This window comes from Calypte anna, chromosome 4, assembly GCF_003957555.1.
Source record: "Calypte anna isolate BGI_N300 chromosome 4, bCalAnn1_v1.p, whole genome shotgun sequence".
Taxonomy (NCBI): Eukaryota; Metazoa; Chordata; class Aves; order Apodiformes; family Trochilidae; genus Calypte; species Calypte anna.
Window position 1 is genome coordinate 11,241,668 of NC_044247.1, and position 25,656 is coordinate 11,267,323.

Below are 25,656 nucleotides of genomic sequence, written 5' to 3' on the forward strand. Positions count from 1 at the left end.
TTGGGTCCCTCTCCTTGCTGCATCTTCTAAGGACACTCTTTCAATTCTCCTCTGCCCCTGCAGCAGAGTTTTTTGGGGAACCTTGGCAGGCTTCCTGCAGACACCCAGCCACAGCACAAGCCTTGCACATCTGCCTAAGGGCTGGCACACTCTTCCGGTGGCACCACCAGATTTGGATTTTCCCCATTATTTGATGTTTTGAGATGGACCCTTTCTTAAACAATTTTTTTTTAATGATCAGTAAGAATGTATTTCCCCCTTTTAACCCAACAGGAATAAGTTTTCATTAAAAGAACTGTGCCTAGATGTGGGACAGTCCTTCCAGTAAGACACATCACCTTATTGAACTCCATGAGTTAGCTTGGGGCTTCACATGAGTCATGTTCATAGTCAGGATCCAGCAGCTCCTGAGAAGCAGATGGGATCTTGTGCTGTTCCTGCTGTCTGCCTTGGTGCCACGGTCCATCACTTAAGAAAGCTCTCCTTAAGATGATCAAGTTTTCCTAACATAGAATGTAAATTCTTCCTGCTGCTTTGTCTCTCACTGCTGAATGATGAGCAGATCAGATATCTCACCTTTCCTGCAGCTGAAGACAGTCTCAGCAATTTTCCCAGCCTAAAGAGACTAATTTTTCCTAGATGCTTCTTACCAGCTCTCCCTCAGACACAACCTTGCATTGCTGGTGCTCCGCTGGGCATCTTTTCCTTGGTTGCCATGAAAACCCCAGTTTTGTGCAGCAAGAGCAGGCGTGTGGATGCAAACCCCTCGGGACGTTTTGCCCTCCCCGTGCTGTCCTTTGCATTCTGTTATTTACATTATCTACAACATCCAAGAACCAGAGTCAGACCCAGCAGCATCACTTGAGCTTTTACCCCTCCAAAGTCAGCTCTTTCCCTGTTGCCTCATCCTCCTTCTCCCCGCAGCCCGTGCTGCTGGGCTGCCCTGGGGGAATGGCACACACGGATTTGGAGCGGTTCTGTTTCCCCTCCTGGACCTTCTCAGCATCCCGTGCTGCAGGAAGAGAAACAACACCAAGCTGGATGAGAAACCACCTCCTTCAAGGGTCAGCAGGCACAAAGCAAACATTTCAAAGGTGGCTGCAAAAAGATGGAGACTCCGGGTTTGCAAGGAGTCCCATGGACAAGCCAAGGGGCAACGGGCACGACTTGCTCCTGGGAAGATTTCTGGACACCTAGAGGAAAATTTTTCCCCATGAGGACAGTCAGACATTGGAATGGTCTCCCAGTGGAAGTGGTGGATTCCTCCACTTTGGAAAGTTCTATGATGGGTGCTGGGACATCTCAGATAAATGATATTATAAGAAAAGTTGGACCAGATGATCCTTGAGGTCCCTTCCCTTCTATGATGATTCTACAAAAACCAAGAGCTCCTGGGTCATTTGCTTTTTGGGGATGAGGTTTGCCATGGCTTTCTCCCAGATCCCAGCCCCACCAAGGGCACGCCATGGACCTCAGCACATCCTCTCTGTCACCCATGGGGACATCCCATGGGGATGTGGGAGATCCCTGCCAGCACCCACCAGCTCCCCAGCTTACCAGAGAAGGAATGGGATGGCTTGAGCTGCACGTTGGAGTCACCCTGCACTGAGTAGGAGTCCTCTTTCTGTGATTAAGGGAGAAAAGCACATTAATGCATTTATGAAGATTGCTAACAAGTCTGTTAATGACACTCCTGCTTCATAAACAAGCCGTTTGCCATCCCCAAGGACTCTGTTTCCATTTGCTTTATTTTTGCCAAGGAAAAAAAAAATCAAAAAGAACTGTTGCTAAAAACAGACCAAAGGGATGGAAGGAAATATTGACAGATGCCAACTTTTGAGTTGGTGGGAGAGGCCTGAGCTGCCCTGGAGTGATTCAGCAGCCCTGGAGTGAGAGGAGCAGAGGGCAGGAGAGGGGGGAGGCAGAGCCCAGCCCCAAGACAGGGATGTTTCTCACCTTGGCTGTAGGCCAAGGAGGCAGGTAAGGAGATTGCACTACCAGCTCCCTGGCCTTTCATGCCAGGGCTGATCTCCACCCTTCGGGGAAAAAAAATAATAATAATAAAATAAATAAAATTAATCAAGTAGCACAATGAATCATTGGCTGCTTCTGTCACCTGGGAGCAAGCCTCTTACACAGCTGGGATTTGGCACCTCGATCCAGAAAGCCAGCCTGCCAAAATAACTCTGGACCCCTCCCAGCTTGGTTTGCTCTTTTGTTTCGGTGCCTTCTCCTCCCTCCCCTAACGAGGACCGATGCCCTGCGTCCCTTGTTCCCACTTTTCAGTGACCATTTTCATAACAAAGCCTTCCCGGCTCCCGCAGCAGCTCCCGGCTCCCTGGAAAGCCATTCCCAGGGGCACTGAATAATTCTCAGAGTGTGCTCCATGAAAAGGCTCCCACACAATGACCCAAAGCACTTTGTCATTTACACACATGGCTCACAGGCAGCTCCAAAGCTGCTCCTTCTGGGGGGACCCACTCCTGTTTTGGCAGCAGAAAAGAGGAGCAAGTTGCCCGGCTACAGGTGCAAGGATTTTCTGGGATCTCGGTGGGTAAATCAAAGCCATCCCGGGTCTCAGAAACCACCCCCCCACCGGTGTAATCTGTGTTGGATCCTTGCCTGAAATAAGGCAAGTCCAAAATCCGGGCTGTGCTCAGAGCCAGCACGATGCCTGGCTGCAGGAAGCAGCAGCCTTCAGCTGGAATTTTGTCCTTAGGCAGAGGAAGGCAAACTTTCTGCTGGAAATAGAGAGTTTGGGAGCTAATCCTCTGGGCTAGGCTTCAGACCTGAAGTCACCTCGTAGCCCTGCCAGGGGTTTTCTGCCTGGTGTCACTCAATTAACCTGCAGTGCTGGCCAGGGAGGGATGGGGATTGTTCTTTTCCTGCTTCTCCCTGCCTTCCCTCCTTGCTCTCTTGGCAGTGGCTTCTGCTGCAGCCCAAGAGCCATCTCTCACCCCTCTGAGGGCAAAGGCCATCTAAAGGTGCCCCAAAGCATCTAAAACCAGGCAGGTCAACGGGAAGAAGTGATTCATCCTGGCTGAAATGTCCTGGTGAGGCCACTGGTTTCTACACACTGACCTGGCAGGAGATGGATTGGCCTTCAGGGGAGGTGAACTTCACTCCTGGCTCCTTGCCAGCCTGGAGCACCTAGAGATAGACGATCTTCCAGAAATCCCTTGTTTTGTGGGGACTGATATAGGGGGAAATGACCAACCAGCACCTAATAAATTATTAGATGAATCAAACTGAGCTTCAAGTGTTCCAATATTTTCCTAGCTAAGGACTAACCAACTTCAATAAAGAAGAAAAATGTAACCACGGACAGAGAATGAGCAGAAAAAGCAGCGTTGCTGCTGACCCAAAAGGATTTTTTAAATTATTCCCTCAGCTCAGAACACCCAAGTGATGGAAGGTACCACCAAAACTTTTTCCAAACAGACCGGCAAGAGAAGACATTCAGGCATCTCATCAGCACCCGAGGGCTCCCAGGGGCCCTTGGCTTGAAGTTTGTTTCACAGCTCCCGGGTTTCCAGTTGGGTTTTGCTAACACAGTTGTAATGCTTCCATCTCGTGGTGAAATGCAGAATGGAAAAATGCGTGGTAGGAGAGCATCGAATTTATTCTTGCTGACTCAAAACCTGTAATGCCAACCCCTTCCCTTTGGGAGTGGGAAAGATCGAGGATGTGACAGTCAGAAACTCACACACTAGCCAGTTACATTCCTCATTCTTCTCTCTTTTAAACAGGAAAATGCCATTCAGCTCGACCTGAAACTGAGTCTCAGTGGCTCAGTCGCTTTTTTCCCAAAAATGTGACATCTCGAGCTGCTTTTCATGGACTGAAATCTACTTCTTAGCCCAGTGTTCCTTCTTTCTGCTGACAAATTCTGCAACCTGTCCTCCTACCATGAGAAGCAACACAGCACTCACTCACCCTCCCACCTCCTGCTAATATTCCAGGGCTCTTGTAGAACATTATCCTGTCATTTTGGGGCATACTCTTATTTCTTCTCACAGCAATAGCCACCATTCAGGAGTCAGCAGAGAGAGAGAGCATGAATTCTACTGCTTCTGCAATTTGCCCCTCAAAATACTCTCTCCTTTGAAAGGCCAGCTGGAAGCATTTGAAATAACAGTAGAAAGGATCTTCCTAAATGTGCCCATTTTCCTACCAAATGTTCTGCTAACAGGGGTAGCAGTGAAAGGGGAGGCAGCAGCGTGAGGGTTAATGCTGGAATGTCCTTAGAGGATGCAACAATCAGCCCGAGTTTGCTCTTGTTCTCCTGAAGTTTAATTATACCAAATGTTCTACAGGAAAGTGCCCCTATCTATTTTGCATCCTAAGTACCAATCAGCATGTAAATGATCACATTAAATCTTTTAAGTTGTTTGCAAGAGCCTGAACACCTTTCTATGAATGAGGGGCTAAGAAGCAGCAGCATTTGGTGCCTTCCTGCCTTACTTGATGGGCTCCTCAATGACTGGGTGGTGGACACAGAAATCAGACTGGGAGAAAGCCCCTGGAAGTCCCGAGTCCTTGTGCTGTCGTGGAAAATTACTATCTAAATAAAGAAAGACAAATGATGTCTTCTCAAAAGGTCATTCTGTTCTCCTTAGTGATGGAGTCTTGCTGCCCAGGTCAGAGACCACATTCTGCACTCAGTGCTCCAGCTCAAGCCATCAAAACCCAGGATTAGGAGAAGTGGCTGAAAATCAGAGCTGGCTCAGCAGCTCCTGCTGCTCACCTGGGTATCTGGGAGCAGAATTATTTTCCTCCAGAATAAGACTTGCAGAGGATGAGAAGAATTGATAAGACCAAGCTCGTTCCTTGTTTGCTGTCCCTGGACTGTTTCATCTTTCCACAGGGTAATGTTGGCCCAGCTGATTTCCAAAGATGTCACCAAAAGTCTTCACCAGCCACACACATTGTATTGATCTGGTTTCTCCTCTAATTCAAGATGTGAACTGACGTGGAGCTGTGCCAGCACTAAACTTGGACTCAAAGTGGTTCTCCCAGGAACCCAGTGTGCAACATTTCCCCCTATTTTTATTTTCTTCAAGTCTGCCCTGAGCCATAGCTGCTTTTAAAAACAAAAAGCTCACCTCCAGAATTAATAAGAAAGATCACAATAATGCTTCTGTAGTTTCAAATGAGCTGGGGAGGGGGAAAAAAAACACCAAACAGTTTCAAATATTTACAGTCCCTCTGGACCACTGACAATGAGTGAACCAAATTCCTGCCTTCAACAAAAATCTCCCAGAAAAGAAAACATGGCAAAACCAGAGCTCTGGATATGCAGACTGAAGCCCAATTAATAACATTTGCTCAGTAAATAACTTTCCAAGCATGGATGGCAGCCTGAGCTCCCAAAGCAGGGGACGACATGCGGGACATGGCAGGACAGCTCAGGGCTTTGCCAGGAGCTGGGTTGGGATTTTTTTGTTCTTGGTATTTCCTACTCATTGGAATGATATTTAGGATTGAGAGAGGCTTTTTCTTTTTTTTTTCTTTTTTTTTTTTTTTTTTTAATTTAAGGCAACAGGATTTATCTTTAAAAGGAAATACCAGCAATAAAGAATACTCTTGCTAGAAGTTGCTATCACTGCAGCCCACGAGTGGGCTCTGCAGGTCCAAGCTTCCCCCACTCTCTCTTACCTCCTTCCCAGAGCTGGCAGTGTCACTTCCACTCATTTCCATCCAGAGGTTCTTGTGCCGGAGGATCAGGATCTCCTGGGCATGCTCCACGTGTTCAGAGTCCCCGGGAAGGGTGTGCCTGTTGTATGCTGGTCCCTGTGCATCCCACCAGAGAGATGGAGGAGATGGAGATGGAGGTGGAACCAGCCCTCTCCACAGCACCATCCCTTCACTGCTACATCTTCCAGGGTCCTTCACCCCTCTGAAACCACCATCCTGCCTAGTTAGGGGGATCAAGTGACCTACCCGAGGGTGAGAGGTGAGAATGGAAGGAAAAATGCCAAGGAGGGAAGATGGGACTCCAATATTTCATACCAGCCCCACCTCTGTACAGAAATTGCAGCACCAGGAATGACAAATCCTGCTGTAAAAGGTGTAAACTCACCAAAATGAAACCTCCCATGACATCAGTGGGAGCTGGAATAACTCTGTGGCTGCAAGGGGTGAGGCTGGGGTTAGGTTAAGTGCAAGCAGGAGCTGTGGCTCCAGCTTCAGCCCATACACTGCTTCCAGAGGTTTCCTCACAGCCTTCTCTCTTCTTGGCTCAGCAAAGGGCCAGGAGGGGGGGGGAGGGCTGATCCCTCTGTGCTGAGCCCACCCCCACTGCATCCCCAAGGACTCAGCATTTCGTGTGTAATCCCTAAAACAAAGGTTTAGGTGGATTTGGAGGATAAGGCTCCACGTGTGCAGTAATTAGAGTCCAAGGTGCTGCATAAAACCTCAGGCAGATTATTCCTGAGTTGTTCTGTAAACAGCAAGTGGTTTCTGTGCTGTTTACCAGTTGCACCAGTTTCATGGCAAGTGGATTTAAAACGTTTGCAGAGGAATTCTCACTCCCAGCTCTCTGACTCTGCTCACTTCTAGGTGGGGAAAAAGAAAAATATCCAAGGTGGGACTGACCCCATCCCTGCTTTGGAGGTAACCAGGAGCTGCTGGAGCTGCATGTCTGAAGATCCATGTGCTCCTCCTTTCTCCTTTCTGGTTCTGGATACTGCTGCCTAAAATACTTTGTGAAATTATAGGCTGACTGGGTGAACCTTTCAAAAGCTGTCATGCTGCAAACAGAACTGTGCCACTGGCTTGGAAACTGGCTCTGGCTTCACACAGCCAACTCTTCTCTGCTCACAAAGAGACATCATGAGTAACTCTGTAAATATTCCTCACATCTGCTCAGGCTGGGAGGATAACTGCAATAACTTTTTGTTATTGGGCATCTAAAGCCCAGACTGAGGGGGGAGTTTTACCATTCTCCTTATCCGGTACAGGTTCCTGGCCAAGATTTCCTGTAAGTGTTCCAGGGCATCCAGATTCAGAGTATCCTCCAGGTTTTTGTCTGTGAGGACAGTCCTGTCATTGCCGCTGCAGAGAAAACCAGAGGGCTTTATTTCAGAAGCTGCACAGCAGCACAAGTGATGCCCCCCAGAAGCCCTTTCAGATCCCAGCACCAGGAGAGATGACCAGAAACAACTTCTCCTTGCAGCTGGAGCTCCCAGTAGAAGGGGCTCCCAGAGCAGGGCCATCCCCCTGCCCCTGGGTGGGCAGAAGAGCTGTGACAGAGCAGAACCCTCTGTGAGGGATCAGATGGCCATTCTGCCATGCAAATATTTGACCCTGCTGGCTCAGCTGATGTTGGTTCTCATGGTTTGCTCCTTCAGTACACAAAATGGTGCAAAGCCACCAAAAAACAATGCAAGAGCCTCTTCCTCCAAGCAGCGTAACTGGGGGGATGAGCCTCTCCCTACCATCTGCAAGATCAGAAACTGTGCTCATCCGTGGCAGCAGGTTGCTCATCCACCTGAACATTTTTAAATTAGAAGCAAAGGTATTCAATATTAAAATAAAGGTATTAAATATTAAAATTAAAGGTATTAAAATCCCTTCTGCTTTGCATGTGTCCAAGCCACGTTGCTCCTTCCTGGCCCAGCGGGGGAAGAGCGGAGGAGGCAGTGAAGTCTGCAGAAGTTTTTCACAGCTGTTCCCTGTGTTGGGAAGGTTGGAAGGGGTGGTGGAAAGAGGCTGATGGGAGGGGGACACTTACAGGAATGATGGGTGGGCTGGGACGTGCCCCAGCTGCCCCGTTTCTGCCAGCTCCATGGCGTGTTTGCGCTCCAGCTTCTCATAGAGCAGCACAATGCTGGACTTGGGCTGGTTGTGTTCCCGAAGGAGGAGCTTCTGCAGGTATTTGCTGTTGAAATACTCTAATCTGAGAACAAAACAAGATAGGCTCAGCCTCCTTCAATGACCCCTCCCCAGAGCCTAGCTGGACCTGGGCAAACCAGCAGGTTCATGGTCCATGATTGCCCTGTATCCCTCCACCTTCTTTCCAAAAACTGATGCTCCAAAAGGTCAGCCCCTAAGCATTTCTGCCCTGCAGTACCTGAGCTATGATGCTAAAACTTTGCTAGCTGTAATAAACACTCCCCAAAGTGCCAGATTGATCGTGAACTCTACAAGGAGCACTGCAAATCCATGCAGTATCCCTAAGGGATGCAACAGATTTAAGCACTTCCAGATTCCCCTTTAAGCCATTCTCTCTTGCTTTCCGCTCAAATGCAGCACACTGGAAAAGATCTAGCTGGTATTAAAAATAATGTTCAATCTCGAGCTGTTAGCTGGTCACAGACCTGTTCACAAGCAGCCAGGATGCTCCTCAGAAGCAGCCATTCCCCTACCTTCCTCTGGTGCTTCCAAGTGCTGGCATTCCTAAGGAATTCCCTGCCAGCTGTGTTTATGAGTCCTTACTGGGGAGTTAGCTGCATCTCTGCCTGCCCAGCCAAGGAATTAAACCTGGCAGATTGCTATGAGTATATCTTCTGTTATTTGTAATTTTTTTTAAAATCTTTTTTGTGTACAATCTGCTGGAACTTAATCACAGAATGTCAGGTTGGAAGGGACCTCAAGGATCATCTGGTCCAACCCTTCTTACTGTGTATATGATGTGTCTCAGCACCCTTCGAGCTGAAACTTCAAACTTTCCAAAGTGGGGGAATCCACCACTTCCCCTGGGAGACCATTCCAGTGCCTGACTGTCCTCATGGGGACAAAGTTTTCCTCTTGTAGTCAATCAGAATCTCCTCAGGAGCAACTTGTGCCCATTGCCCCTTGGCTTGTCCATGGGACTCCTTCTAAATAGGGAGTCTCCATCTTCCTTGCAGCCACCTTTTAAATATTGGGACAATACTTAATGAAACCCTTTCTGTATGGAATAATACTTTTAAGGAAAAGCTTTGCTAGGGAAAGCTGTAGAGATCTGCTATAGTTTGTCAGCTGACAACAAGCATTTGCCCTTCCAAGTGCTGCAAGCAGATATTTTTCATGTTAATTCTCCACAGGCTGGGCTGAGGTCCTCAGCTCCTTCACAGCCAGGACAGGGAGAGCCTGCAGTGCAGCCCCTCGAGCTGTGTTGTGCTTTTCATTCCCAGCTGATTTCTTTGGACAACAAAGGAAAAACGCATTAGGAGAAGAGAAAGGAGGGTTTTTAGGGTGAAGTCCAACATGCGACGTGCAAGTGGGGAATGAATAAGGATGAACAAGGCTCAGCTGCCCACAGTGGAATAGAAACCAGCCTCTTGGGGATTTTTTCTACACATGTACACACAGTTGTATTTTGGCAAATCCTTACTTGTCTTTCCAGTAATACTGTCCCCAGTGCCCAGATATATCTTCAATGCCAGCCAGCAAATGATCCAAGAACTAAAGAGAAGAGAGGATTTTGCTGTACACGTGTTGCATTCACGATGAATTCAGCCAGCAAACATCAAAAGCCAGCAGACAAACTGGGAGATGCTTTCAGCTCAGTACATAGAGCTGGTAAACAAGAGGAGGGGATGTCAGGCTAATTCCCCATCCAGCCATCCACATGTATCCCAGGCTCCTGGAGCACAGGGAGTGGCTGGGTTGCTTGCTGCAAGGTCCATGCCAGCAAAGAAGAATCCCTGTGGGATTCTTCCTGATCCATGCAGGAGGGCTGGTGGCTTTGCATGGCCTGCTTGTTGGAATTTGATGAGCAAGAAATGCTCATTTGGAGGGTTTGAGGACAATTTGTCTCAGGAGATGAGGATGTTCAGGATATATAGATGTAGATAACATACAAATGATGCTTTGACCTGAATAAAGACACTTCCCACTAAATTAAATCATTGGCCATATTGTGCCTTATACAAAAACATCATCATCATTATTACTACTATTACTATTATTATAAATCAAAGATCCAGGCAAGTTGATTTTTCCACCTAGAAGCTAAAACTCTGTGATTTCCCACATTGTTTTCTCTAAGATGGGAGAGGGCTTTGCTCTATTGCAGCCAAATGCCCCTCCACACTCAGATGTGGTTTAAAAGGGACCTTAAAAATCATCCAGCTCCAACCCTTTGCCATGGGCAGGGACTCCTCCCACTAGACCAGGTTCCCCAAAACCCTGTCCAACATGGTCTTCAACACTTCCAGGGAGGAGACACTTCAGTGGTTCCCTCCAATATCACCCTAACCTTATCCTCTCTTTTTTATTTTGGTACAGTTATTTTTCAAATCCAAACTGATGGTGGTGATATGATTGGTGAACACATGGAAAATAAAAAATCACAACTGTGGAAGCAACCAGGTTTCATTCTCTTTCTTTCCCTCTTTCCAAAGAAGCAGAAAAGTTGGAGTTACAGTAAAATATAAACTTTTTAGCAAGTGATTATCTTTCAGCAAATGCAACACCAGTCTGGCTCAGTTCATGCAAATAACAACCCATGGGTGAGAAGTTGCATAGAACTCTGACCCTGGAAAGGTTCAGGTAAAACTGCAGAGTCCCTGGAATCTCCCCAGACTTCAGCAGGACCATACTGCTAAAAGCAGAGCTCATTGGGAAGCTCAGGGATCCCTCACTCACCCGAATGTGGATCTGCTCTCCCACGGTGGGAGCACTCTCCCTTTTCCTCTTGACAGCCAACAAGTCAACAAGAGGACGGATGGTCATTCCCTGCAGCACAGCCACAAACACACAAACACACCCCAAAAAAATTTAAAGATTAAAAAAAAAATTAAAAAAAAAATAATCAACCTTTCTGCACATTGAGTATTCCTAACCGGAGCTCACCCTCCGGCCTGGGGTTGGGGGCAGGCAGAGAGGAGAAAGGCTCAGTTCTCCTCATCTGGCATCTCAAAACCCCAATAATTTCAAGGTAAACCTGTGGGTTGCTGCTGCTTGTAGCTGGGAGGGGGCTTGATATGTTCAGAGTTGAAATGCCTGGCAGGAGGATGGTGCTGGAGGCTGCTCAGCCCATGGCCCCTGCCAGCATTTCTCTGCTCACTCCTGGAGCATCCTGTGTCAGACACCATTGCTCCAAGGAGCTTGGATGGCCCACCAGAGGCTGAGTTTACTCACCCAAGTACCCACCTGGTGGGAAGGGTCAAGGGAAGAGTTTTAATGTCCTTTCAGCCTCGTCAGAGAATTTTCAAAAGGCAGCTCAGTGCGTTTCTTAGTCTGGCTTGGGTGTGAAATGACTTTTCTGGGACGTGTTTACAGCAAAAATGATGGAGTAGTTGATGTTTATGCCTTCTGAATGTCACAAATGCTGGCAGGGAGGAGAGCTGTACACATTTTTAATTGCAGGAGCAATTAATGTGTCACTTTAATAGCTAATAGCAATAAAAAATGCACAGCTATTCAGAGTAAACAACATAAAACTCACAAATTGAGCAATAACAGGTATCACAAAAATTAAGTAGTGGCCATGCAGTGTGGTCTCTTTCCTTCACTGGATACTCTGCATGCAGTGTGGTCTCTTTCCTTCACTGGATACTCTGCTGCAGTCTTTTTATCGTTTGCTTTGGGTTGGGTTTTTTTTCATTTTAAAGCAGCATTTTGGAGTTTTGTGTCCAGGACTTCCAAAACCAGAAGCACCTGAATTCCTTCAGCCCTTCCTGACCCTCAGGAGCACCACAGGAATCCCACAGCTCATTTTCAGACCCTGGGTCATTTCACAAGACCCTGAGGTGTTATTGTGTCCCTTCACCCATCAGGGATAACCCATCTGGAGTGCATCCCCTGATGCTGGCAGCTCCATCAGTGCTCACAAAAGTTTCTTTTTGCTACCAGCAACCCAGTAGCTCATGGCTCACCATAAGCAGCAACTAAAAAAAACAAATTTGAAACCCCAAAACTCTTCACAATTACCAAATTTGCTACAGTTTTGTAGAAGAGGTCAGAGGCCAATAGGGCTGAGAGAGAGAACTTCAAACAGGGAGCCTGGTATTTCATTTTTAAACCACACTGAAAGGCAGAACCATGACAAGAAGGGGGTTTGTGACATTCCAGACAAGCCCACAGCTCCTTGGAGGACTTTCTGGTCTACATGGCACAAACCCAGGTGTGCCTGGAAGCACTGAGGACTTGACAATTGCTCAGGCAACCTCCTCAAAATGATTAACCAGGCTTGGCTGCAGGGATGCTGTGACACCCCTGGCTGCAGGGATGCTGCCACCACTAGATGTCACAGCAGCTCCTCCCAGCACAGCAGCTCCTCAGCCATCACCCTGAGGAGGAGAAATCTCTCCCCATCACACACCTGGAGAGTTGCTAATGACGAAGGGGTGAAGAAGAAAAGAGGGGGCTTCACCAAAACACAGCAGAAAGCAGAGTGGAAGGGGAAAAAAAAAAAAAAAAAAAAAAAAAAAGAGGGGCAGAAAAAAAAAAGGGGGAAGGAAAGAAAAAAGGGGGAGGAAGAAATAAAAGAAAGGGGGTAAAAAGGTAAGTAGGAAAGAAAAGAAGGTGAAAAAAAGGGAGGAAAAAGAAAAGAGGAGGAAAAAAGGTAGGGGGAAAAGGAAGGGGGAGAAGGAAGGGGGAGAAGCAAGGGGGAGAAGCAAGCGGGAGAAGCAAGCGGGAGAAGCAAGGGGGAGAAGGAAGAGGGAGAAGGAAGGGGGAAGGGGAAAAAAGAGAGAAATGAGAAAGGGGAAAACAAAAAAGGGGAGAAAGAGAAAAAAGAAGGGGAGGAAAAAAGGGGGAGGGGAAAAGAAAAGAGGGGTAAAAAAAAAAAAAAAAAAAAAAAAGAGAGAGAGAGAAAAAAGAAAAAAATAGCCCAGAAAAGGTCCTCTCCACCTGCTGCCATACCTGCACAAAGACAGTGAAGAGGATGACCACAGTGGTCGCTGCAATGAAAAGTTTCTTCCGGCGAAATTCGGGAAGCAGGAAAACCAAAGAGAAGCAAATGGCCCCTCGGAGCCCCCCGTAGGCAATGATGAACTGATCCTTGCCAGTGATGGTGTTCACGTGGAATCTGTTCACAAAGAAAGTCAGCACAAGAACCCCTGGAAAACAGGAAAGAAGATGGGAGCACATCAAACAGAGAAATGGGATCAAATTCCTCCTCATGTGCTGGGTTCTACAGGAAAGAGGGGTTCCTTTCCTTCCCTAAAAACCTGCTGCCCAGTTTGGGGCTGGAATCTGCTGGGAGAGCAGGGGGTTGTCAGGGTGCTGGTTTTGCTCTTTACCTCTTGTAGTGAAGAATTCCTGAGCTACAAAAAGCCAAACTCACTCAGAACTATTTTTTTTCCCCCTTTGAGCAAACACCAGAAAACCCACTTCAGTCTCATAAAACTTTTCAACTTATGCACAGCTCAGAAACACTTTTCTGAGCACATTTCTGGTGCAAAGTTGCTAAACCAAACCTTGGCATGGACTAAGAGCTCCCAAACCCCTCTCTGCTCTGTCTTGCTCATCATGGCCAACCCCATTTGAGCAATTTCTTGAGGTGTCTGTCAAACCTGAGGTCACTCCCTTTGACTCACTGGTTTGCAAACAATAAATCCCAGGGAATGTTTTCTAGCTCTCTAATTCTTTGTCAAAATGTGTGCTCTGTTATACTGGCAGGCAGAGTGCATCTATAAAAAGGTCCATAAATGAGCAGGTGGGACTCAGAACTGCTGGAATTAACTCCACAGTGTCAGAGGCAACAGGGAAGCAGTTTCTCCAAACACCAAATGGGCACAAGATACAACTGGGGACACAGGTGAAACCACTGCAAATATTCCCCTGGTCATTTACAAGCCACAAAAATAGAATCCAAGACTATTCCAGGAGCAGGATTCAGGTTTTGTTGGAACTGATCTCAAGATTATCTTCAGCCACAATTATCAGGAAAGTATTTTCATGCCTAACTTTCTTGTAATCGTTCAGTCTTGGTCACTTCTTTACTGTGGGTCAAACACTGCAATGTTTCTCTCCATCCATGGAGAGAATCCCAGGTCTGGATGTATTCCTGCCTAGCTGAGCCTGCCTAAGCCAGGTCAGATGACATTGAGAGGTCCCTGCCATCCTCAGCAATTCCCTGGTGCTGGGCAATGATGACATTCACAGTCCTTCTCCAAAGTTCATGAGAAGGACCAGACCATTGTCATATTTTTTGCCTTTCAACTCCACTTTAGGCCCCAGTTCTCACCTAGCCTGATGTAAGATGAGCAAAGCAGCATCTCCAGGGACAGCTCTTTGAAGGTTCCTCCAGTTTCCTACTTAAGGATGCTGCTAGAGACAAACCCATTAGGAATTAAATCCCCTAAATCCCTGCAAGTCAACTCACAGAGGCAGAGGTGCCACCCAGCTCCCTGACCCCCAGCTGTGTGCTTCAAATCTCTCATCTTGTGAAGATACCAAGGGACAGGGATACACTGAAATGGAAAAGGAGATCCTGGGAATCAAAGAGGGTCTAAGAGGGATCAATGAAACAGATGTCATGGGAATTTCTTTTTAGCACCAGTGCTGCCTGTGGGGAGGGCAGAGAGTAAGAAATGACAGTAAGAGCCAAAACTTGTTTTTGAGCCAGTGCTGGAGGACGAGGGGGAGGATCAATGGTGTATTCTGGTCCAGTCCTTGCATTCCCATCTGTGATGACCACGGGTACAGAAGGAGCACAGAAGGATGATGCTGGGGACAGGAGCATTCTCCCATTTAATGGCATCACATTTCTCACTCCCATAAATCAATCAATCTCTCATCTCACCATACCCAGTGCTCTCCAAACGAGGCAGAAGATGACAGTGAAGCAAATGTATGGCCAGTTCCACTCATGATTTTCCCCAATGGTGGAAACTCCAAGAAAGATGAAGATGAGGGTTTCACTAACACTGCTCCACATCTTCATGAAGTATTTGACTGTGGTGTGAGACTTGAGAGAGATGTTGGCCTCCACGTAGCGTTTCATGCCCATGGCACAGGCAACGATGCTGAGAAAATGAAAACAAGACAATCAATGTTTTCTGCCTGGGCACCCAACGTTGGCACATTGTCATTTATTTAAAAACAGGTTTCATCAAGTCTTAGATGTTTGCAGACACCTCACAGGGTACTCATGCTTCCTACATGAGTCTAATAATATCAAGAGGAGCACAAGATGCTCTATAGGTTGACCAGAGTGTCTGAATCTGGTTTCTTACAAGATAAACAACTCCCCATCTGGAACTGCAAATAACTGCACCCAACTCTTCCTGCTGCAGCTCTTTAACTCTGCCAAACTCCTATCCATCTGGGCTGAAGAGTTTCATGCTTAGCATCCTAAGCATTACTTCTTTTGTCTGGATGAGAGAAGACATTTGAGGGCATGAGAGCCTTGTTTCTCAGCACGAGAAATGTGTAATCAGGATTCCTTTGAATTTAGTTGATACTTGGCCACTACAGCTGATTCTTGGAGGACTCAGAACCCCTGTTGCTTAGAGCAGCCCAAATGCTGTACTTCTTCACCCAAAGGACCAAAGCTATTCAAAATCTGGAGAAACTCAGGCATACAACACACCTCCCACTGTCTATTTCTAAACCTGAGCAGATTTGCACTGTACATCATCTGGGCACAACTAGGAGGCCATTGACTTCATGAAACCAGGAGACAATAAAAATTCAAGCACACTCATAAGGCTGCACAATGAGCCCAGAAATGTTGTTTCTATTGCTGTACAGAGCCCTGAGCAAGAAAGAGTAATGGGGAATGAACAACAGGCTAAAAAGACAATAATAAATTCCTCTGTTGCTGTGGCTGCCTCAATAAATAGTAGATGAAATAGTTCTGGGAACTAAGAAATGCAACAAATATTTGTGGGCAAGTGACTTCCAGAGATGTGGCTTGGGAGCACTTCTTGGAGAAAAGACACAGCTTCATACCAGATTCAGAGACAGGGAATAAACTTGACCTGTTCTGTCACAGCTTCAAAAGTGGGCACTGCCACTAGGGCAAGACAGAAATAAAATAAAATAAAGAAACAAAATAAACAACGAAAACATTTGCAGAACTATTGAGTGGACTGTGTTGCATTCACAGTTTTTTGGGTTTTGGGTTTTGTTTTTTTGGACTACAAAGAACTGATTTTTTTTTGGCAATTGAATTCTTTTTCAAAGAAACAAACCTCCAAGATCTGTTTCTTATAATACAAAGTCATAAATGACTGAGTCATTCAAAATCAAACTATATATATATATATATATAGAAAAAGGCATTTTTAATTTTGCAATTAGAAGAGCAGCAGCACAGGACCCAGCTGCCTTTGTTGGGGTTTTGCTGTTGAAACAAATGCATTATTCAGAAGACCAGAAAATGTCTCCCATAATGGGTACAGTAGATTGTGATTGATAGAAGGAGGCACCATCAGGATTGAATGTTTTCTCCTCCAGGGTGATTATGCAGAGTATTTATTTCACTGTTCTGTTTTACACTGCTATAAATAGGCTTTCTCTTACCTCTTCCCAGAGCTGGAATTGGTTTCAGTAAAGTCAGAATATTGCTCCCATGAACCACTTGAGGAAACAAACTCCACGAGATGCTGGAATGGTTTCTACTCAAAGGAGTATCATTAGTTTTAAAAGAGATCTCCCAGGTACTCCCCTGCCTAGCTGGCACCCCACTTAATTTTTTAATTTTCTTTTTATCTTCATTATGAAGAGATTTACTGCTGGAGTGCACTCTGGAGCCTTCATGGAGATGTGAAATGGTTGTGATCCTCAGCACCAGCAGGAGAACCAAATGGCACAGTTATCAGCCCACAGAATCCAGAGGGACTGAATCCCTGGGGTCAGATGGCTCTGCTTTCCCAGGCCAGAATTCTTTGACCATTAGGATTATCTATTTTTTTTTCTCAACACCTGCTCTGCAAGTGAAATACTCACTTAGCTATAAGCAGAAAGTAGAGTTACCTCTCTTAAAGTTGAAGGATTTGGCCCATCATACTTTTAGTGAAAGACCTACCCAGTAAAAAAAAAAATAATTTAATTCATTATCCATAAATTACAGTTTGTGAAAGATGGGATTTACAGAAAGAAATAGTTCTGCTTTGCTGATCTGAGAAGTTGCATGGGAACACAGAAGGTGGGAATATGTACAGGGTGGGACTCAGGCTGTGCTGGTCTGCCCAAGGTTACTACAGCTTGGTTGTACTACAGCTTCACAGAGTAAACCCTGCAGAGCTCTAAAATGAGGGTTAGATTGCAGGGTGCATAGAACTGGCTGTGCTGCAGTGAATTGCAAGAAGTTTGGGTTCATAACCTTTGAAACCTTGATTCTAGACACCTTCAGCTTCAAATCTTTCTGAAGACAGAGGTGGTGGATGACACCCTCACGAGCTGTGTCCAAGCTGCTTCTGGCAGTAAGTCTGAACCTCCAAAGCTCCATTAGAGCCCTTCACTCCCAAACAGCAGGAAAATTTCCAGGCTTCAGCTCTGTAGAAGATACACAACTCCCACCCCATCCCTTACTTGGTTCCATCACCCAAAGCTGGCTGGTGCATGGGATGTGGAGACCAGGAGGAGGGTGCTAGAAGGGACATGCTGGAAACTCAGACCAAACCTTTCTGAGGATTTGATTTAGCACTCTTTGCAGCTCTTCAAATGTTAGCTTTGATGGGGCCACACATGGAAAATCACAAAATATGCCAACAGCCTCTTCTGGCTCTGCCAAACCCTCTCACTAGACGTCTCCTTGCTTGGACGTTCAGGGTTTCCAAACAAAAACCATGGAGCTCACATAAACATTCCTCAGTAACCTACATAAACAGCTCAGCTGTCTGAAGCTTGCCCAGAGGTTGACATCTGGATGTCAACCAGCAGCAATCACCACTGACATGCAACTGTGTAATGCATGAAATGGGGTTACACCTCCCAGCTCCTCCGTGAGCTTTTAGACCCCTCCTCCCCCCGTTTGCTGCCGCCCACAGCTTTCCAACTGAGCAGATTTAAAATTTAAGATACAAGCCAGAAAAAAATAAATAAAATCTGGCTGGAAATGAGATGAGACAGTGGGACAAACTTACGCCATGATCCCCGAGAGGTGAAATATTTCAGCAGTGAGGTAGGAGAGGTAACTGTAGAGGAAGACAAAGAGGGGTTCGATGACACGGATGTCCTTGGTGAAGCGCGTGGTGAAGGCAGCGGTCATCCCGAAAGTCAGACCCACCAAAACACCTCCCAGCCCAACCACAAAGAATTTCCCAACTCCGGCAAAGACATCCACGCCTTTGATGGTTGGCATCTCACAGAAAGACCGAAACAGCTTGTAGAGCACCTGGGGGGGAAATCAAAGGGGAAAAAGAGTTGTTAACAAGATACCCACCAGAGGTGGGTGCACGGAGCGATGCCAGGAAAATCCTCAGCTGGGATTTCTGCCAGCACAGGGGCAGCAGCCTGATCCTACCAAAGGAATACTGAGACACTCATATGCATTTCTGTCTCCAGACAAAGCAGACTCAGGCCAAGGAAGTGGACCAGGAGTCCTCTGCTAGAAGATTTTAGAATCATCCCGGTCGGAAAGGACCTCCAAGATCATCAAGACCAACCATCAGTCCTACACTACCTTAAGCCCTAAGCAGCACCACATCTACCCAATTTTTAACACCCCTAGGGATGGGAGCTCCACCAGCTCCCTCTGAGCATCAGACTGGGGGTAAGGGCAGGGTCCTTACCACCGTCACGGCGTCATTCAGGAGGGACTCCCCAAAAACCAAGATGTGGAGCTTCTCATTGACGTGGATCTCCTCAAAGACAGACAAGACTGCCACGGGATCCACGGCGGCGATCAGGCTGCTGAACAGGAGGTTGTGGAGCAAGGAGATGTCCTGCAGGAGAAAGGCTTTCACCTGGCAGATCCCATAAAGGGAAACGCCGATCCCAAAGACGTTCCATACGGTCCCCACCACGGCGTAGAGCAGGATGGTGCCCATGTTCTCAAAAAAGGGGCGGCTGGGCATGAAGTAGCCAGCATCGAGGACAATGGGTGGCAGCAGGTAGAGGAAGAAGATGTCACTGTCCATGACAGGTGGTGACTTGTCGTTGAAGCCATAGATTATTCCCCCCATGATGAGTCCTACAAATATCAATAGACAGCTTTCGGGGACGACAGAAGGCAGTTTGTTATACAGATGAAAGCCTGGAAGTCAATGGAGAGAGAAAAAACTTCTTATTTTAATCTTATTTTATTCTTGTTTATCAGCTACCAGCCCAAAGTGGCTGAAGAACCCCAACCAGCTCCTCTTTGGGGAAGCTCCCCGTGCCCCCACCTATGAGTTGTAATAAACACAACCAAAGGGAAGTCACTCAATCCAAAATAGTCAAGAAAATCTGAAAGACGACTGAAAATACCAAGTTCTCTGAAATTACTGCTGTGTCAGGCTGTGTTTCATCACAGCATAAGGTTAAAGATACATTTTTAGGTTATATACAAATAGCAAAAGTAAAAAATCTGCGTAAGTAAAAAAGGATTTGGAATTATTTATGCTGTAATCCAGTCAGCGGGCTACAACAGAGATTCTATATATTAAAAAAAAATCACAAAAATCATCCTATAAATAGTGCCACTTTTAATATTATTTAAGCAATAAGACTTAATGATAAAGGAAATACTGAAAAAAGTCCAATCAAGTCAGCTTTGTGTGCCATCCAATGTTAGAGAGAGATCCTGACAACCACCACAGGTACTCAGGGGGAGTTATAAGAGAGTAATTGAAACAAAGTGAACTAGAATAGGAATAATTTTTTTTTTTTTTAATTGTGTTCATTTTTATGTCCTCACACTTAGTAATAGAATTGGGATCTCATCATATCAAATGAAGAACAGTGAAATAAAAAGACCATTCCCATCTGAGAAAAATTCTACCCTAAACAAATCAAAGAGACTTCTCCCTTCTGTGGAAATAAACTTTTAAAAATAGGATGAATTGAACAGAAGTGATCCCAATCCCTGGAGGGGGAGGGGGGAAGAGTGAAAGAAAACAAAATTAATTTACCCTTACTTATGCCTTGCAGAGGCATGAACTTGTAGGAGGAAAACCATCACTTCCCAACCTAAAATGCAACTGTGTGTTTATTTTCCATGCTTGCAGCATGTCTGGCACACATTATCTACACCTTTAGGACTTGGCACTTTCGGGTCCAAGACTGGAGAAGCAAAGTGTCCCCCCCCCCTGCCCACACCATCCCCACGAAGCCCCCCATCCTTCCTCACCTTCTCCAGGGGCCTTACCTATTTTGGCCAAGGATGCAAGCATGATCCAGAGGGTGATTTCAAAGGGGACTTGGACATGCTGGTAATCTGGAGAGAAGAAGAGATGCTCTGCAGAGCCATTGCCCTGGGCATCCCCAGCTGCCCAGCTGAAGTTCTCCCCGATCCCATCCTCTGGCAGCAGCATCGCTGGGAAGCCCTGCAGAGCCCTCACCCCCGTGCCTTGGAGGACAGAGGAGAGCAAGGATACGGCCAGAAGAGGAGCTGCAGCTCGGCACCCTGATCCCTGCCCCTCCATAGCCCCTCCTGGGTGCTGTCTGCTCCCACTCTCCCTGTGGGTGAGGGCTTGGAGGTGGCACAGGAGCTCAGCTCGTCCTGGTTGCCTGAGCTGCTGTGACTGCTCCGCCTCACACTGCCTCTCCTCCCTGATCCATTTGTTTCCAGCTGGGATAACATCCTGGGGAACTGCACCCTTTGGCACAGCGTGTCCAAACAGGCAGAGGTTCCTCCTGTGGGTGCTTCCTTGTGGATGTGGCTCCTGTGTCTCTGGCTGAGACCAACGGCACCGTGTGCCTGAGAAGGACACAAGCTGCACTTCAGTCCTCACTCCTGAGGGTTTATTTTGGCTTTCAGTCTCTCAGAAACCCCTCTTGGAGGGGAAAATAAAATCCTCAGTGTTGCTAGAGCAGCCAGGCTTGAATGGGATACGTCCCACATCCAGAAATCACCCAGCACCATCCAGAAATGGGCCCATCTTCCAGTGGGTGCCACTGGATTTGTCCAGGGAATCACAAGAAAGTTTAATTATCAGCAGCACTGCTGATAATCACAGTTCCTATCTGGCAAACCAAGCAAAGCACTCAGCTTTCTCAGGGTACATACCCAGTTGCATCATCACCCCAGAGAGACGTCACCTGTACTGGAAGGAGTTCCAACAGCTGCTTAAAAGGTTCCCCCCATAACATGGAAAAGTTATCTTCATCTCTCTTCACCACTTGAAAACAACATCAAAAATTGAGTGAGCTGGCTTAGAAAAGCTGGAAAGGCAGGAAAATAAAAAGTTACTGCAGCTGTGTTGGATGCATTAATAATACAGAAAAAGAAAAAAACCCGTACTGTCCCAAATTCCTCCATTGTGGCGTTTCATTTAAGTTGATGTTTTTTCAACAGGGATGAAATTTGGTCTAAAGAACCCATGTAATTAAAATATGGAGGCCCCAGGCTGTTGCTAGCCTGATCGATGGCCTCTTTGTTTCTCTTCAGCTGTCTAAATGACACCCAAATTGAGCTGCTGGTAACAAGCTGGTGACCCACTTTGCTGCTGCAGAGACAGAACCCAACATCACCCAGACACTGATCCTGGGTCTCTCAGTACCACGTGAGCTCCCTCCTTCTCATCCGATTCATAAAGCAGGAGGAGGATAAATTTGGGGAAACAGAAGGGATGCAGTGATAGTCTAGAAGTGACTTGTTTCTGTTTCACTATGGTCACGTTGAATTTAGGGTGGGCTTTTAAGTGTTGAGAAGACAGCATCCCTTGGTACTCTGGAGAAGGGAGAATACCACAAGTAACCACAAGTAAGAAGTAATTAAGGAATTAAGAGCTAAGAGCAGTGGAAGCAGTTCTGAGCTTGGGTTTGCATGTCCAGCCATCAAATTTCCTCTTTCTGTTGAAATATTTGGTTAACGTGGGCTCTGAACACTTGTTCCAGTGTGGTGGCAAGGCACAGGAGCTTTGCCAACTTCCCTTTTCCCCCACTTCCAATAATCTGGTTTGATATTTGCAAGAAAGTGGATGTTTGCTTACATGTACTTAAAGCCAAAAGTGAACTATGTGTGTCTTGGGTGGAAAAAAGATCTGCAGGGTGGTGCTCAATAGCAGTGTCTGGAAAATGTTTTCATGCCTGGAATCAATATCTATTTGATAATGGAAAAAAAAAAACCAAACAAAAAAACAAAACAAACAGACAAAAAAAAAAAAAACCCACCAAAAAACCCAAACCAAAGCAAAAAAAAGCCATCAGATTTGGGACAGTATTTGAGGGATGTCAACAGAGAAGACCACATGAATATAGGCTCCATTTTTCATAGAAAGTTAATTTCTAAAATCAGGCCATTGGGGTGAAGTGGAAAGAGAGGCAACACACTTCTTGACCTTAACTGCTCACTAAGTCTCTCTGGGAGCAAAAGACACTGCAGCTGTTTTGGTTTTTTTTCCACTTGCTTTCTTTTCTGCTCCTTTCTGTGATGATTGTCACAGCCCTGCCAGAAGATCCCTGCAGATGGCTCAGCTCAGCCTCTCTCTGCAAGGAGTTTTTCACCCTGCAAAGGTTGGAGCAGCTCCTCAAAAGCTCCTCAGAACTTCTCAGCCCAGCCACCACCTCCCTGCACCCTGGGCAAGGAGAAGAAATGTCAGCAAACATTTTGGATATTGTGTTTCATACCAATGAGAACCTTCAGGTTTTCTTTTAAGATCTGGAAACTCCTGCTTTCTAGATAAATAAGCCTGCTCCTTCCCATAAATTACTTTATGGATCACTGTTCATTTCATATGAGTTATAAATAAAGCAAAAGCCAAAATGTTTTCTGAAGTTCAATGGGAACAGAACATGAGTTGTTCCTCTTGTAATGTCTATTGATGGTATTGAGCCCCTTTATAACATGAGTATCATTTGACCATATGTTTATTGATATGCTGTCTTTTTTTTTTCTCATTTATTGTGCTTTCCTGCATATTTGGATTCCTGGACTAGAGTCTGATCCCCATAATGGTATTGACAGGTACTGCTGCTGGGCTGACAAGAGAAGAACAGAGCATTGGTAGCAGTGACCAGGATGCAGTTTGGTCAAATTCACTGTTTTAACTCCTAAATCAATGGCAACAAATTATTTTTCCTTGCTTTGAGAGCAAAAGGAAAGCTGTGAAGCCTTTTTCTCCTGATGTGTAATCACCTTTAAGTATACCCTAACTCCACTTTTTCACTTTTTTGCACAAGGAAGCCAACAGATTTCATTAAAATCATCCTTCTCCACAGGTAAATTAAGAAAAGCTGAGCCTGGATGGGAGTTTGGTTCCCTCCCCGTCCCTCACACCAAGCACAAATTCAGATCCAGAGCCTCCTGTGAGCTCCTTCCCAGCAGAATGGATTCTGCTCCTATTTTCACACATTACCACCTTATTTCCCAGCTTTTCCTCCTCCTTGCTTGCACTTCACTATTCCAACTTAATACCCCAGGGAGGACTGCACAGAAAATACTCATCTTTTCCCTGCATCTCTTCCCAGCTCCAGGGAGTCTGCAAGCAAACACAGAAAACAGTTGAAGAAAAGGAGCAGTTTGGCAAGGTTTAATTGGAACTGAAATTAAGACCAAGTCCCTTTTCACACTTCTCTTGCTGGGAAGGATTCCCCTCACATTTCTTCTGGACAGCAGGAATGGAAAACCCCTTAAAATTGAAAGCCACAGCATGGGGGTTTTTTCTCCATGTATCCAAAGTCATGAATATATTGAGAAATAAACTTTGTGTTGCTGGGTGATTTTCTGGGCTGCTTAACTCCCAGGCAGCCCACAGAGCCCAGGCAAGGCTGCATTTTTAATTTAATATCAGGGAACTTCATCCAAAAATCTGGTTTGAAGGACAGTTTGAACAAAATTGCATGGAGAGAATTCAGTATTAATAAGAAATGAGTAAAGAATAAACCAAAAGAAGAAGACATTCTCCTTGGCCACGCTCTCTCTCCTCACCAGGAAGCCACAGAAGATGTACACGACACAGGATGCAAATTTTGTGGCTCATTGCTTAACATTTCCTCAACTTCAAAAGCACAGACTGATCACTGATGGCTTTATCTTGCCTAAATGGAGACCTGGACAAACAGTCCCTCCCAGATCAGTATTAGAAAAATCCAAATGATCCATATTCTCCTTGCTTTCCACATCCTCTCTTTCCCTACTCCCCTGCAGATTCCCTGATGTCCAAACTGCAAATAGCAACCTGGGCACAGCCCTGGCCAGGCAGATTTGCAGACTGATAATTTTACATTTAACAAAAGCCCAACAGAGTCTTAACAGGGTCTTAAACTATTCCTACAGGGCAGTCCCAGGCTGGGTGTCATTTCCATCATTTGGCACCAATTTCTGTTTGGATTTTCTGCTTTTGCTAATAACACCCTGAGCACTTTGAGCAGTTGCCCAGATGACTTGTAAACTAAATTGCCTTTAATATTTTTCTTCATTGTTCTAACCTAAGAAGCCTGTACCTTGGCATTAATAAAACAACTCACTCCTCCTTTTTTGATCACCTAAAAACTACTTTCTTAGTCAAACTTCAAGTTTTTAATCCCCTGAAACACATCCAGAACACAGGCAATTGCAAACCAGGCTACATTCGAGTGGGGCTATGAGGTTTCTTCCATTAAATAATATTTTTAATACTAATTGTTTTTAGATTATTAAGGTCCTTAAATCTGTGCAAAAAGTCTCCAGGTCACACTTCTTCACAATGTGCCAGATCAAGACACCCAGAGGCTGAGTCCAGCCAGAGGAGTCAACCATGACATGGAAGTTTCTTCCCAGCTGGGAGCCCAAACCAATAGGACTTCCAAGGATCCTTCTTGGGAAGGGTGAGGGATCTCAGCTGGTTCCTCTCCAGTGCTGCTCTTGGCACATCAGCCTGGGGAGGAATGAAGGAATTCCTCTAATTCACCACTTTCTGCATTTACTCAACTCTTCCTGTCCCCTGCTCAAACTGCCAACCACCCACTGGGGAAACACACAAGCCTGGACAAACCAAACACTGAATATCAGAGTGGTCACAGGGTCACCATAGCTCTGTAAACCCAAAATAAAGTAAGAGCCAGAGAGGAAAATGCACTCTGGGAATCAGCAGGAGGCAAAGTGCAGTGACCCCTGAACCCAACTCAGGGCTGTGAAGATTTCATGAGAAAGTTGTAGCAGAGCCAGCAGACAGAAGCACAATATTTCTGCACCTCAGACAGAGGAGACAGCACATTCCACCTTCTAAAGGTTGTGTGCTTACTGATGATGTGGGTACTTTCATTGAGGGACTTAACTCAGGCTGGAAATCAGTCCCTGTTTCTTGGCTTCCTGATGCCCTGAACATCCCCACACCCCAAGGTAGCCCAGGGGGGTTGGGGATGCACTGGTAGGAGAAGTTTACCTCCTCTGGAGTCCCTCAGCTGCTGCTTGAAGCCTTTGGTTTCTTTCTGTGGAACCAACACAAGAAGTGGCTCCATCCTAGGTTGCGTTTGTTAAATAAAAATATTCAGTAAATCCACCCAAAAGCCATTGGGAAGCAATGGCACTGCCCCTGATCAGTGACCTGGACATTTTGTGCCACAGCCGGGCTTGAGGGCAGCACAAGGAGTCAGAACTCTGCCAGCTTCCTTCCCAAGCATTCAAACACCACCCTGCAAATCCCTCTGCATAACATTCTGCCATTTGACTTGCCTAAGTTTTGCACACTGAATATTCAAGTTTTCATT

At 46.0% G+C, this 25,656-nt stretch overlaps 1 protein-coding gene across 1 annotated transcript; it reads right to left on the reverse strand.

Moving 5' to 3' along the window:
- Nucleotides 1-869: 869 nt before the first annotated feature.
- Nucleotides 870-20,450, reverse strand: LOC103528411 (sodium/hydrogen exchanger 2). The gene is made up of 12 exons (XM_030449400.1): nucleotides 20,174-20,450; nucleotides 18,618-19,081; nucleotides 17,970-18,220; nucleotides 14,686-14,903; nucleotides 12,796-12,992; nucleotides 10,576-10,665; nucleotides 9,320-9,390; nucleotides 7,736-7,900; nucleotides 6,942-7,056; nucleotides 5,659-5,793; nucleotides 1,558-1,624; nucleotides 870-1,012 (listed from the first exon to the last, which is right to left on the reverse strand). The coding sequence occupies exons 1-12, from the start codon at nucleotides 20,448-20,450 to the stop codon at nucleotides 870-872; spliced, it is 2,193 nt and encodes a 730-aa protein (XP_030305260.1).
- Nucleotides 20,451-25,656: the final 5,206 nt, after the last annotated feature.